General features: G+C 41.8%; 1 protein-coding gene across 2 annotated transcripts; it reads left to right on the plus strand.

The window, feature by feature from the left end:
• The first annotated feature begins 5,590 nt into the window (after nt 1–5,590).
• Nucleotides 5,591–15,073, plus strand: mlst8 (MTOR associated protein, LST8 homolog (S. cerevisiae)). 2 transcript variants are annotated; one of them, XM_071409699.1, is made up of 9 exons: nt 5,591–5,768; nt 6,281–6,437; nt 7,143–7,194; nt 7,283–7,445; nt 7,542–7,617; nt 10,144–10,296; nt 12,486–12,610; nt 12,741–12,904; nt 14,550–15,073. In XM_071409699.1, the coding sequence occupies exons 2-9, from the start codon at nt 6,303–6,305 to the stop codon at nt 14,666–14,668; spliced, it is 987 nt and encodes a 328-aa protein (XP_071265800.1). In that variant the 5' UTR covers nt 5,591–5,768; nt 6,281–6,302; the 3' UTR covers nt 14,669–15,073. The 2 variants fall into 2 exon arrangements, with proteins under 2 accessions (XP_071265800.1, XP_071265799.1); XM_071409698.1 differs by lacking the exon at nt 14,550–15,073 and adding an exon at nt 13,274–13,488 and having other exon boundaries at nt 5,630–5,768.
• Nucleotides 15,074–15,131: the final 58 nt, after the last annotated feature.

Consider the following 15,131-nt stretch of genomic DNA (forward strand, 5'->3'; position numbering starts at 1 on the left):
TAGTTGAGGTAATATGTACATCTAGGCAGGGTTGGGTAGGTTACTTTCTAAATGTAATCCGTTAGTTACTAGTTACCTGTCCAAAATTGTAATCGGTAACACAACTTTTGGATTAACTAAACGAAGTCATGTAATCTGATTAATTCAGTTACTTTTAGATTACTTTCCCCTTAAGATGCATTAGAATAAGACAAAAATGTATGTTACCAATTGAACCACATCTATTGCAGGATAAATCAATGTTAAAGTTTATATAGCTGGCCATATGGATGTTACATTTTACTTTATGGGTTGGTTATGTAGGCTTCTTCTAACCCATCGCGTTCTTCTACATATAATAATACGATTAAATTATATATTCACATTGAAAACCAAAGTCTATCAGAATTCCAGTCATTCCAATAAATGTTATAGCCCTTGATTTTCAAGAATAGGACTTGGAAATATGGAAGTATAGATGAGCCAATTTTTTTTACCTGAGCATAACCCCAAAACTAAGAACTTACTAGCCAGCCCTACTCTGTTGTTTATGGAATGGCATGCTTTGAGCACTACTGCATTTAAATATATACTAATATATATATATATATTTTATTTAATTTTTTTATTTAAAAAAAGTTATATTTACATGTGAAAAATGAATGCCATGTGCTGCATTTGCTATAGGCCTATTGTTTAACTTTTTGTCAGTGACACTTTGATATCTTGATAATATTCAGCTGTTTAAAGGGCGAATCCACAGATGAAACAATAACAAAACAGTCGCCCCACCTCTGTTTTGGTAATAAGCTGGGGGATGGGCCTGGAGAAATGTAACTACTCTCAGATTAATTGACAAGGATGCAAGTACATCCATCATATCAAAAGTATTGTTATTATGAGGCTATACAGTGTCTGTTTACATTTACAATGTTTACAAACACTGGAGAAAAACAAGCTTATATTTTGGGTTCTTATGGAGTGTGATTCTTCAAGAATCAATGTATGTATATACACTACCGGTCAAAAGTTTTAGAACACCTACTCATTCAAGGGTTTTTCTTTATTTGTACTATTTTCTACATTGTAGAATAATAGGGAAGACATCAAAACTATGAAATAACACATATGGAATCATGTAGTAACCAAAAAAGTGTTAAACAAATCCAAATATATTTTAGATTTTTCAAAGTACACCCTTTGCCTTGATGGCAGCATTGCACACTCTTGGCATTCTCTCAACCAGCTTCACCTGGAATGCTTTTCCAACCATCTTGAGGGAGTTCTCACATATGCTTGTTTGCTGCTTTTCCTTCACTCTGCGGTCCAACTCTTCCCAAATCATCTCAATTGGGTTGAGGTCGGGTGATTGTGGAGGCCAGGTCATCTGACGCAGCACTCCATCACTCTCCTTCTTGGTCAAATAGCCCTTAGACAAACTGGAGGTGTGTTGGGTCATTGTTCTGTTGAAAAACAAATGATAGTCCCACTAAGCGCAAAGCAGACAGGATGGCGTATCGCTGCAGAATGCTGTGGTAGCCATGCTGGTTATGGGTGCCTTGAATTCTAAATAAATCACTAACAGTTGCACCAGCAAAGCACCCCCACACCATTACACCTCCTCTTCCGTGCTTCACAGTTGGAACCACACATACAGAGATCATCCGTTCACCTACTCTGCGTCTCACAAAGACATGGCAGTTGGAACAAAAATCTCACATTTGGACTCATCAGATCAAAGGACAGATTTCCACCGGTCTAATATGTCCATTGCTCGTGTTTCTTGGCCCAAGCAAGTATCTTCTTATTATTGGTGTCCTTTAGTAGTGGTTTCTTTGCAGCAATTCGACCATGAAGACCTGATTCACGAAGTCTCCTCTGAACAATTGATGTTGAGATGTGTCTGTTACTTGATCTCTTTGAAGCATTTATTTGGGCTGCAATCTGAGGTGCAGTTAGCTCTAATGAACGTATCCTCTGCAGCAGTGGTAACTCTGGGTCTTCCTTTCCTGTGGCGGTCCTCATGAGAGACAGTTTTATTGGAGGGCTTGATGGTTTTGCCACTGCACTTGAAGAAACTTTCAAAGTTCTTGAAATCTTCTGGATTGACTGACCTTCATGTCTTAAAGTAATGATGGACTGTCATTTTTAATATGGACTTGGTCTTTTACCAAATAGGGCTATCTTCTGTATACCACCCTTACCTTGTCACAACACAACTGATTGGCTCAAACGCATTAAGAAGGAAAGAAATTCCACAAATTAACTTTTAACAAGGCACACCTGTTAATTTAAATGCATTCCAGATGACTACCTCATGAAACTGGTTGAGGGAATGCCAAGACTGTGCAAATCTGTCAAGGAAAAGGGTGTACTTTGAAGAATCTCAAATATAAAATACCTTTTGATTTGTTTAACACTTTTTTGTTTAATACATGATTCCATGTGTTATTTCATAGTTTTGATGTATTCACTATTATTCTACAATGTAGAAATAGTCAAAATAAAGGAAAACCTTAGAATGAGTAGGTGTCCAAACTTTTGACTGGTATTGTATATACAGTGTCTTGCGAAAGTGTTCACCCCCCTTGGCATTTTTCCTATTTTGTTGCCTTACAACCTGGAATTAAAATAGATTTTGGGGAGGTTTGTATCATTTGATTTACACAACATGCCTACCACTTTGAAGACACAAAATATTTTTTATTGTGAAACAAACAAGAAATAAGACAAAAAAACAACTTGAGCATGCATAACTATTCACCCCCCAAAGTCAGTACTTCGTAGAGCCACCTTTTGCATCAATTACAGCTGCACGTCTCTTGGGGTATGTCTCTATATGCTTGGCACATCTAGCTACTGGGATTTCTGAACATTTTTCAAGGCTAAACTGCTCCAGCTCCCTTGGATGGGTTCCACTGGTGTACAGCAATCTTTAAGTCATACCACAGATTCTCAATTGGTTTGAGGTCTGGGCTTTGACTAGGCCATTCCAAGACATTTAAATGTTTCCCCTTAACCACTTGAGTGCTGCTTTAGCAATATGCTCAGGGTCATTGTCCTGCTGGAAGGTGAACCTCTGTCCCAGTCTCAAATCTCTGGAAGACTGAAACAGGTTTCCCGCAAGAATTTACCTGTATTTAGTGCCATCCATCATTCCTTCAATTCTGACCAGATTCCCAGTCCCTGCCGATGAAAAACATCCCCACAGCATGATGCTGCCACCACCATGCTTCACTGTGGGGATGGTGTTCTCGGGGTGATGAGAGGTGTTGGGTTTGTGCCAGACATAGCATTTTCCTTGATGGCCAAAAAGCTAAATTTTAGACTCACCTGACCAGAGTACCTTCTTCCATATGTTTGAGGAGTATCTCGCATGCCTTTTGGCGAACACCAAACGTGTATGCTTATTTTTTTCTTCAAGAAATTGCTTTTTTTCCTGCCCACTCTTCCGTAAAGCCCAGCTCTGTGGAGTGTATGGCTTAAAGTGGTCCTATGGACAGATACTCCAATCTCCGCTGTGGAGCTTTGCAACTCCTTCAGGGTTATCTTTGGTCTCTTTGTTGTCTCTCTGATTAATGCCCTCCTTGCCTGGTCTGTGAGTTTTTGTGGGCGGCCCTCTCTTGGCAGGTTTGTTGTGGTGCCATATTGGATTTAATGGTGCTCCGTGGGATGTTCAAAGTTTCACATCTTTTTTTATAACCCAACCCTGATCTGAACTTCTCCACAACTTTGTCCCTGACCTGTTTGGAGAGCTCCTTGGTCATCATGGTGCCGTTTGCTTGGTGGTGTTGCAGACTCTGGGGCCTTTCAGAACAGGTGTGTATATATACTGAGATCGTGTGACACTTAAGATTGTACACAGGTGGAATTTATTTAACTAATTATGTGACTTCTGAAGATAATTGGTTGGACCAGATCTTATTTAGTGGCTTCATAGCAAAGGGGGTGAATACATGGATGGATGCAGTCTATCACAGTGCCATCTGTTTTGTCACCAAAGCCCCATATACTACCCACCACTGCAACCTGTATGCTCTCGTTGGCTGGCCCTCGCTTCATATTCGTCACCAAACCCACTAGCTCCAGGTCATCTATAAGTCTTTGCTAGGTAAAGCCCCACCTTATCTCAGCTCACTGGTCACCATAGCAGCACCCACCTGTAGCACGCGCTCCAGCAGGTATATTTCACTGGTCACCCCCAAAGCCAATTTTTCCTTTGGCTGCCTCTCCTTCCAGTTCTCTGCTGCCAATGACTGGAACGAACTGCAAAAATCACTGAAGCTAAAGACTCATATCTCCCTCACTAACTTCACTGCACCTGTACACAGCCCATCCAACTACCTCATCCCCATACTGTTATTTATTTTGCTCCTTTGCACCCCAGTATCTCTACTTGCACATTCATTCATCTTCTTGAATACAGCATATTCAATATGGCACCATACTAGAACATAATGGCGTAAACCCTATGTTGCATCAAATTAACACTTTCAGTTCAACCCAGACTGTCATTACATTGAGTAGTGCTGTGAATTCAAACCCACACATGAGGGAGTCTTTTTAAGCAAAGGCTATTCTCCACTCAGTGATTTACAATGTCCTTGAAGGGTTGTGATGTGTCTAGCTAATGTCTCTCAGGAACTTCTTCCTCTTCCTCCCTTTCACAGAAAAGTATGACTATGTTGGCAAACTTCTGAAACCTGGAGAGGAACCCACCGAGTACACTGATGAGGTGGTCAAGGACAAAAAGGACTAAAACTCACAAGTGCACAAGGGAAATTCAGATGCCTTAATTTTTTTCACATGATGTGATGCATATTGCCTTGTGGCCATTGAGCAAAATGCTTTCTCCTGTATATGTTTTGTATTATCTCGTCATGAACCATTACCTCTTATGCTATGTTTATATACCACAGACCTCTAATTTACCAAAACACAGCAGATTTTAGGTTAAGGCTACTATAACTTTTGAATACTGTAGTGTCTTTTTAAAGCACTATACAGGTAGTATACTTCGTTATTTTATTTATATTTGTGTTTTTTTGTAAAGCATTCTTGCCTGATTTAGGATGCGTTCGTAAATTCTCTCTAGCTATCTACTCCGATTTCATAGCCCTTGTCAGTGTGCCAGAGCGCAGAATAAATGATGAATTTATGAATGCTCAACACCAGTTGAATATGGCCTGTAAACGACGGCAAAAAAAAAACTATTTAAATTGTTGCCAGCAGCACAGTTAGTCACCGGCGCTCTGGATGTCATGAAAACAGCCTAACCAGCTCTGCGAGGGCAAGTAAAATGGTCAGAGTGAGGTGTTCTCTCATTTGTGCCTGGAACTAGCTAGCAAGTTAGCCAACGTTAGCCAGTTAGCTTGGGTTCTTGACTGCCGTTGTGAGGTCAGAACGCTAGGATCAACCCTACTCCTCCGCCAGAGCGTCCAGTGTGCGCTCTGAATTTACAAACGCGGACTCTGGCACTCCAGATTGAATTTACGAACGCACCCTTTGTCTATACTATATTGTTACTTTGAAAAATTAAACAAACATATCGAGCTACCTAGCTATCAGACACATTTTCGTATATGAAGCCAGTAGGCGGTGGTAATAGACCAGTAAGGAAGAAGCTAACCGGAACCAATGTAGTTTGAAACCGGAACCTAGCGTAAAGTACTTATTGTAGTGAGGGAACTATTAGTCCGACGCCCTACAGTATTTCCGGGAAAAACACAAGCAAGGCTATTTACAGCTTTCACATCACTTTTGTCATTAAAATATTACATATCTTGGAGGTAAGGTAATATTTTTCTTTGCTAGTGCCATTTGCACACGATTTGTCTGGATGTCATCCATGTCACCAAATGGTTTAACAAACTAAATAGACAAGGCGACTAGCTAGCATAGCTAGATAACTTTGCTCTAGTCCATCGCGCGATGATAATACGAGTTGCCCTTGCTCTCTGGCACGTTAAATTGATTATTTCATAGAATATTTTAAGATTTATTTTAATGACCGACTGACTTTAATATATTTTAGAAACTCACTAAAGTAAAAATGTTACTACTGTGCTGGAGAAACACTAAATGTAGCTCTGGTTGACACAATATCAAATGCATGCGCATGGACCAGAGTTACTAAAGGATAGCTCCACTTACGTCTGGCAAGTTGTTGACGTGCTGTCAGAAATACTTGATATCTAAGTAACAGTGATATAAAGTTATTGTTCACAGGCATTATTACTCAATGCATTATTGCTCTTCAATGCCTCCAATATTTGACACTGTTTTACGGCTCCTTTTGCAGTGACAACATACAGCACTCGAGCATGAACGTGAACCAGGGCCAGGGGACAGTGGGGAGTGACCCGGTGATTCTGGCCACCGCTGGATATGACCACACAGTGCGGTTCTGGCAGGCCCACAGCGGCATCTGCACCAGGACAGTCCAGCACCAGGACTCTGTATCCTTACCTTCGCCTGCTTCACTCAAATCTATCAAGAGAGACATTTCTTGCTGGTTTTGCCTTTATTTCGTTTCAAGATCCCATGTCATTTTTATTTTATTTTATTTAACCTTTATTTAACCAGGAAGGGCTCATTGAGATTTAAAATCTCTTTTTCAAGAGCGTCCTGGCCAAGATAGGCAGCACCAAGTCATTACAAAAAATTACAGACAGACAACATGAAAAACTACAAGTAATCTAGTAAAAACCATTGAGTTCACAAGAGTATAACAATATCAAAAACAGCAAATTAAAAACATTGACAGGTCAGGGAATCAGCCTCAAAATCCTTCATCAGTGATTTAAAAACACCAATCGGGACAAGTTCTTCCAGTTTAAAATTATTTTGTAAGGTGTTCCAAGACGATGGCGCAGAGTACATAAAAGACCTTTTACCAAATTCAGTTCGGACATTTGGAACAGTTAGCAGGATAAAGTCCAGCGAACGAAGAGAGTACCTGGTTGTTGGTTGTAACAACTTAGAAAGGCCTCCAACTCCTTGATTAGAGATATTTAAATATTTTTTAATAAACATCCCCTAGTGAGCACAATATGTTGATAACATATTTTCAAACAAAAATACGTATTTTGATCCTAGGGCCGTTAATGCACAATTATTATAGCTTAGCTACCTTTAATTATTTTCTTAACCAATACTTTCAGCAAGTGAACTCCCTCGAAGTTACTCCCGACAGAAGTATGATTGCTGCTGCAGGTTTGTGCAGAAATAAAATATTCACACCCATACTCATCATAATCATTAACATGGTACTTGACTGTGTATCTTTTCTTCTATTCCAAAGGTTATCAACACATCCGTATGTATGATCTAAACTCCAACAACCCAAACCCGGTCATAAACTATGATGGCGTCAGTAAGAACATTACGTCAGTGGGCTTCCATGAGGACGGCCGCTGGATGTACACAGGAGGAGAGGACTGCATGGCTCGCATCTGGGACCTGAGGTACTCTTGATAATATGGCGACTGTCGCTTCCTGCTGTGTTTCTGCCTGCCTGCTATGGAATTCTCACCAAGCTACATATATTGCTCTGGTCCTAGGTCAAGGAACCTGCAATGCCAGAGGATCTTTCAGGTCAATGCTCCCATCAACTGTGTATGCCTTCATCCCAACCAGGTAAGTCAGTGTCTCAAAAGCGATTAATGAAATATGCCACCACTAGAGGGAGCACTGTGACTGATACAGTACTGTCTGAGTTGTGCCAAAGACGATACAGTATGAAGGTAGGCTAAAACTGCTTCTCCAAAATAAATCCCTGATCACACTTGTAGGCGATGTCATAGCGACGTTGGCTAGCTAGGCTTATGCGTAGAAACACGCCATTGGGTCTAACTGTCGTCTCACGCCGAACTGCGCATGTGCAGGCCGTCAAATCAAAGGCACTCCTTCGATATAAAAGTTGTTTTGACGAAAATGAAAACGTCACTTTCACGAGGTTGGAATAATAACATGTTCAATTACTTAAGACATTGGCTCAAATCTAGGTTGTCCCTTTAGATTTTGAGAAAATGAACAACATTGACTTCTCAAACCCCAGCCTGGTTTGTTTTGCAAGTGTTCCCGGAAGTCTTGCGATGTTGCGCCTCTGAGTTCAGCAGCTCTTTGGTTGTACTGTAACTGTTGATAAACACCTAGGTTAATCCTTGCCTTCTTTAAAGCGGCAATCAGCAGTTGAAACAAAAACAAAGCGTACTCAAATCAAACGTTTTTGGTCACATGCCGATATTATTGCGGGTGTTACGAAATGCTTGTGTTCTTAGCTCCAACAGTGCTGTAGTATCTAACAATACACACATCTAAAAGAATGGAATTAAGAAACATAAATGTTAGGACGAGCAATGTCGGAGTGGCATTGACTATAATACAGTAGAATAGAATAAAGTATATACATATGAGATGAGTAAAGCAGTATGTAAACATTATTAAAGTGACTAGTGTTCCATTATTAAAGTGGCCAGTGATTCCAAGTCTATGTATATAGGGCAGCAGCCTCTAAGGTGCAGGGTTGAGTAACGGGGTGGTAGCTGGCTAGTGATGGCTATTTAACAGTCTCATGGCCTTGAGATAGAAGCTGTTTTTCAGTCTGTCGGTCCCAGATTTGATGTACCTGCAATGACCTCATCTTCTGGATGATAGCGGGGTGAACAGGCCGTGCTTCAGGTGGTTGATGTACTTGATGTTCTTTTTGACCTTCATGTGACATTGGGTGCTGTAGGTGTCCTGGAGGGCAGACAGTGCCCCCAATGTTGCGTTGTGCAGACCGCACCACTTTCTGGAGAGCCCTGCGGTTGCGGGCGGCGCAGTTGCCGTACCAGGTGGTGATGCAGCCCGACAGGATGCACTCAATTGTGCATCTGTAAAAGTTTGAGGGTCTTAGGGGCCAAGCCGAATTTCTTCAGTCTCCTGAGGTTGAAGAGGCGCTGTTACGCCTTGAAACCCACACTGTCTGTGTGGGTGGACCATTTCAGTTTGTCAGTGATGTGTACGCCGAGGGACTTGAAGCTTTTCACCTTCGCGGTCCCGTCGATGTAGATGGGAGTGTGCTCCCTCTGCTGTATCTTGAAGTCCACAATCAGCTCCTTCGTTTTGTTGATGTTGAGGTTATTTTCCTGGCACCACTCCGCCAGGGCCCTTACCTCCCTGTAGGCTGTCTCGTCATTGTCTGTAATCAGGCCTACTACTGCTGTGTCTTCTGAACATGATGATTGAGTTGGAGGCGTGCGTGGTCACGCAGTCATGGGTGAACAGGGAGTACAGGAGGCGGCTGAGCATGCACCCTTGTGGGGTCCCTGTGTTGAGGATCCGCGAAGTGGAGGTGTTGTTTACTACCTTCACCACCTGGGGGCGGCCCGTCAGGAAGTCCAGGATCCAGTTGCACAGTTCAGACTTAGGGCCTTGAGCTTAATGATGAGCTTGGAGGGTACTATGGTGTTGAAGGCTGAGCTATAGTCAATGAACAGGATTCTTACATATGTATTCCTTTTATCCAGATGGGATAGGGCAGTTTGCAGTGCGATGGCGATTGCATCGTCTGTGGATCTATTGGGGCTGTAAGCAAATTGAAGTGGGTCTAGGATGTCAGGTAAGGTAGAGGTGATATTATCCTTAACTAGCCTCTCAAAGCACTTCATGATGACAGTAGTGAGTGCTATGAGGCGGTAGTCATTTAGTTCAGTTACCTTTGCTTTCCTGGATACAGGAACAATGGTGGACATCTTGAAGGAAATGGGAACAGCAGACTGGGATAGGGAGAGATCGAATATGTCCGTAAACAATCCAGCCAGCTGGTCCCTGCCACTGTTTCGGTAAATAGCTGAGGGATTGGGCTGGAGAAACGTAACCACTCTCAAATTCATGGACAGAGCTATGAATGCAAGGACTGACTATCCATGATAACAAAATGATAGTTTTATCCATGTTCTGATGGTCTACAGTGTTTGTTTACATTTACTTTGTTTACAGACAGGAGTCAAACAAGCTTATTTGGGGTTTTGATGGGGTATGGAAGTTGAATTTAGCTCATGGGTACATATAATTAATTTATAAGTCCAAAAATGTATGTAGCAACTGCATATTGACCCTTTTTTTAAATTCTGATTATTGTATCTAATTGATTCTCAATCAGGCTTGTGTATTTTCCAGGCTGAATTGATCGTGGGGGACCAGAGCGGTGTGATCCATATCTGGGATCTGAAGACCGATCACAATGAGCAGCTTATTCCTGAACCAGAAGTGTCCATCAACTCAGTCCACATCGACCCAGACGCCAGCTACATGGCAGCAGTCAATAGCTCGGTCAGTATGCTGAAAAAATAATTTTGTTATACTGGACACTCTAGTACAGGGATGGGCAACTTTGATGGGGTTGGGGCCAGAATTTTTTTTAACTCATCATGAGGTGCCACAGTTTCTCACGGGTCTGTGCAACTATAGTGCCAGTCAAAAGTTTGGACACACCTACTCATTCCAGTGTTTTTCTTTATCTTTACTATTTTCTACATTGTAGAATAATAGTGAAGACATCAAAACTATGAAATAACACATATGGAATCATGTAGTAACCAATTTTTTTTTTGACAAATCAAAATATATTATATCTGAGTGAGACTCAATAACCAAATCAATGGGGGCCCCCAGCCGGTAATTCGACATTGATAACAAGTTTAGATAGTTTAGCGCCCAGCTAACTTGGCAATCTAAAAAGGTTAGCTGACTGATATAACAAGAGGTGCATTTCGAAATGTCACCTTCTGTAGTCTCTATTCTAACTCGAAACAGTAAGTTGAAACCCCGACCGAGGGCCTTCAAGAATGGCCAGTTGCCCATCCCTGTTTTAGAGTTAATTTTGTCTAATATGACACATTTTTCCATGGGGTGTAGAGGAAATGTTTTAAAGCACGTTTGCTGCAATTCTACACATTTTGTCATGGGGCTGAGAGAAGATTTAGCAATTCTATAACTAATTTCATTCAATTCTACTAATTTTGCAATTGGTCGGAGAGGAAAATTAGCTGTTTTAGAGCAAATTTCGTGCAAATCTAAACATTTCGACCATGATAAGTTTAGATAGCTGGCTGCTAAACTATACTGAACAAAAATATAAATGCAACAATTTCAAAGATTTTACTGAGTTACAGTTCATAGAAGGAAATCAGTCAATTGAAATAAATTAATTGGGCCCTAATCTATGGATTTCACTTGACTGGGCAGGGGCACAGACATGAATGGGCCTGGGAGGGCAAAGGCCCACCCACTGGGGAGCCAGGCCCAGCCAATCAGAATACGTTTTCCCCACATGGGCTTTATTACAGACCAAAATACTCCTCCGTTTCATCAGCTGTCTGGGTGGCTGGTCTCAGACAATCCTGCAGGTGGTTACACGTGGTCTGCGGTTGTGAGGCCAGTTGGACGTACTGCCAAATTTTCTAAAATGACTTTGGAGGCGGCTTATGGTAGAGAAATGAATATTAAATTCTTTGGCTACAGCTCCGGTGGACATTCCTGCAGTCAGCATGCCAATTTGTGGCAATCTGTGGCGTTGTGACATAACTGCACATTTTAGTGGCCTTTTATTGTCCTCAGCACAAGGTGCATCTGTGTAATGATCATGCTGTTTAATAAGGATCGGACCCAAATCTAACTGCCTGTAGCTCAGGACCTCAGTCAAGGATATGCATATTTCTGATACCATTTGAAAGGAAACACTTTGAAGTTTGTAGAAATGTGAAATTAATGTAGGAGAATATAACACATTAGATCTGTTAGCTCGTATTTTTGTTCCATCTTTGAAATGCAAGAGAGGCCAATATATGATTTAGTAATCTAGGCGCAATTTAGATTTTGGCCATTAGATGCCAGCAGTGTGTGTGCAAAGTCGTAGACTGATCCAATGAACCATTGCATTTCTGTTCAAAATGCTGTATCAAGACTGCCCAAATGTGCCTAATTGGTTTATTAATACATTTTCAAGTTCATAACTGTGCGCACTCAAACAATAGCATGGTATTCTTTCACTGTAATAGCTACTGTAAATTGGACAGTGCAGTTAGATTAACACGAATCTAAGCTTTCTGCCCATATCAGATATGTCTATGTCCCGGGAAATGTTCTTGTTACTTACAACCTCATGCTAATCACATTAGCGCACGTTAGCTCAACCGTCCCGCAGGGGGGGACACCGATCCTGTAGAGGTTTTAATCAGCTTCTTGATATGCCATACCTGTCAGGTGGATGGATTATCTTGGCAAAGGAGAAATGCTCACTAACAGGGATGTAAACAAATTTGTGCACAAAATTTGAGAGAAATAAGCTTTTTGTGCGTATGGAAAATGGAAAATTTCTGGTATCTTTTTTATTTCAGCTCATGAAACATGGGACAAACACTTTACATGTTGCGTTTATTTTTTTGTTTAGAATAATTTACCAATTTTTAAAAAAAGTGCTAATTTGAGTTTAAATTGTGATCACTGTCCATCTCTCACAGGGAAACTGTTACGTGTGGAACCTGGCAGGAGGGATGGGTGACGAGGTGACACAGCTCATCCCCAAAACCAAGATCCCAGCTCATAAGCGCTACTCCCTCCGCTGCAAATTTAGTCCTGATTCCACGTGAGTACACCACACACATTTTTTAAGGAATGTGTGCATAATCCAAAATTAACTATTTAGAAGTAGGAAGCTTTGATTGCATGTCTTCTATAGTTACTGTATATGTGACTTAACTGTCTTTTTCCCACAGGCTGCTGGCGACCTGCTCGGCGGACCAGACGTGTAAGATCTGGAGAACATCTAACTTCTCTCTGATGACAGAGTTGAGCATCAAGAGTAACAACCCTGGAGAGACGTCCCGAGGTTGGATGTGGGACTGTGCCTTCTCTGGAGACTCACAGTACATTGTAACAGGTCAGTGTTATATTTCTTCCCAGTGTGTTTTATTATAATAACAACTAAATGATTAATGTGTATTTACACTTTATCTAGCTCTGTTCCTGTAGGTTTTCACTCCAACCCTACTCTAGCGCACCCGATTCTAACAATTAGCTGGTTGATAAGCTGATCAGTTTAGTTACAGCTGGGGTTTGAGCAAAAACCTACAGGAAGGTAGCTCTCCAGGAATAGGGTTGGAGAGCCCTGATCTAGGGTAAGGGATAGTTTTTGCTGTAGGAAAGTGACTGACATCCGTCCTTTGTAGTGTGGCTAGATTGTGATGATTATTCCTGAGCCACGATGTCATGGAGCCTCAAACTCATTAGTTAACTCACTTTTGGGCAGTTCTGACTTGTGCTCCAATGGATCGATGTGATGATGTCGCTCTTGCTGCTGGTGAGTCTCTGATCCACCTCTACGCAGACGACACCATTCTGTATACTTCTGGCCCTTCTTTGGACACTGTGTTAACTACCCTCCAGACGAGCTTCAATGCCATTACAGCTCTCCTTCCGTGGCCTCCAACTGCTCTTAAATACAAGTAAAACTAAATGCATGCTCTTCAACCGATCGCTGCCCACACCTGCCCGCCCGTCCAGCATCACTACTCTGGACGGTTCTGACTTAGAATATGTGGACAACTACAAATACCTAGGTGTCTGGTTAGACTGTAAACTCTCCTTCCAGACTCACATCAAACATCTCCAATTCAAAATAAAATCTAGAATTGGCTTCCTATTTCGCAAACAAAGCATCCTTCACTCATGCTGCCAAACATACCCACGTAAAACTGACCATCCTACCGATCCTCAACTTCGGCGATGTCATTTACAAAACAGCCTCCAACACTCTACTCAACACAAATTGGATGCATCCGTTTTGTCACCAAAGCCACATATACTACCCACCACTGTGACCTGTACGCTCTCGTTGGCTGGCCCTCGTTTCATACTCGTCGCCAAACCCACTGGCTTCAGGCCATCTACAAGACCCTGCTAGGTAAAATCCCCCCTTATCTCAGCTCGCTGGTCACCATAGCAGCACCCACCCGTAGCACGCGCACCAGCAGGTATATATCACTGGTCACCCCCAAAGCCAATTCCTCCTTTGGCCGCCTCTCCTTCCAGTTCTCTGCTCCCAATGCCTGGAACGAACTACAAAAATCACTGAAACTGGAGACACTTATCTCCCTCACTAGCTTTAAGCACCAGCTGTCAGAGCAGCGCACAGATCACTGCACCTGTACATAGCCCATCTGTAAATAGCCCAAACAACTACCTCATCCCCTACTGTATTTATTTATTTATCTTGCTCCTTTGCACCCCAGTATTTCAACTTTGCACATTCATCTACTGCACATTTACCATTCCAGTGTTTAATTGCTATATTGTATTTACTTCGCCACCATGGCCTATTTATTCCCTTACCTCCCTTCTCACCTCATTTGCACACTTTGTATATAGACTTGTTTTTCTACTGTATTATTGACTGTATGTGTCGAACTGCTTTGCTTTGTCTTGGCCAGGTCGCAGTTGTAAATGAGAACTTGTTCTCAACTTGCCTACCTGGTTAAATAAAAAATTTAAAAATAGATCAGTAAATGTGATAAATTTCCTTCCAGCCTCCTCTGACAACCTGGCACGGCTGTGGTGTGTGGAGACTGGTGAGATCAAGAGGGAGTACAGCGGCCATCAGAAAGCTGTGGTGTGTCTGGCCTTTAATGACAGCGTACTGGGCTGAGGCAGCAGCAGTGGACACCAGTGGATGAGAAGGAGCTACACTACAGCGAAGCTCTGTGACTGTGTATATATATATATCCACACACCCGTCTGTGTCTGCTTCCACAAAAGCTTTTGACTTATCAGGATAAGAGAGATGAGGCTGTTTTTATATTTCTCATAAGGACCACGTTTTGACAGATTGGGGATACAAGGAGGTCTATGGGCTTGTTTGTGTCTTATAGCTTGGACAAGGAGTTTCCTTACCATGAAAAACTCTGGGCCATAGCTAGATTAATGTATTTGTGTTCAATAGCTTAATCAAAGGTGAAAAACGGATGGATATCTGTAATGTGGACTGAGTCCCATGTGTGACTGTACAGGATATGATGAATTCCAGTAAAGACTAACTGGTGTGTAACATTTACTCTGTGGTGCTTTTGTCTTGATTCTCTGTTTAATACATCGTACCAGGAACTACCTCA

Source organism: Salvelinus alpinus, chromosome 7 (assembly GCF_045679555.1).
Source record: "Salvelinus alpinus chromosome 7, SLU_Salpinus.1, whole genome shotgun sequence".
Taxonomy (NCBI): Eukaryota; Metazoa; Chordata; class Actinopteri; order Salmoniformes; family Salmonidae; genus Salvelinus; species Salvelinus alpinus.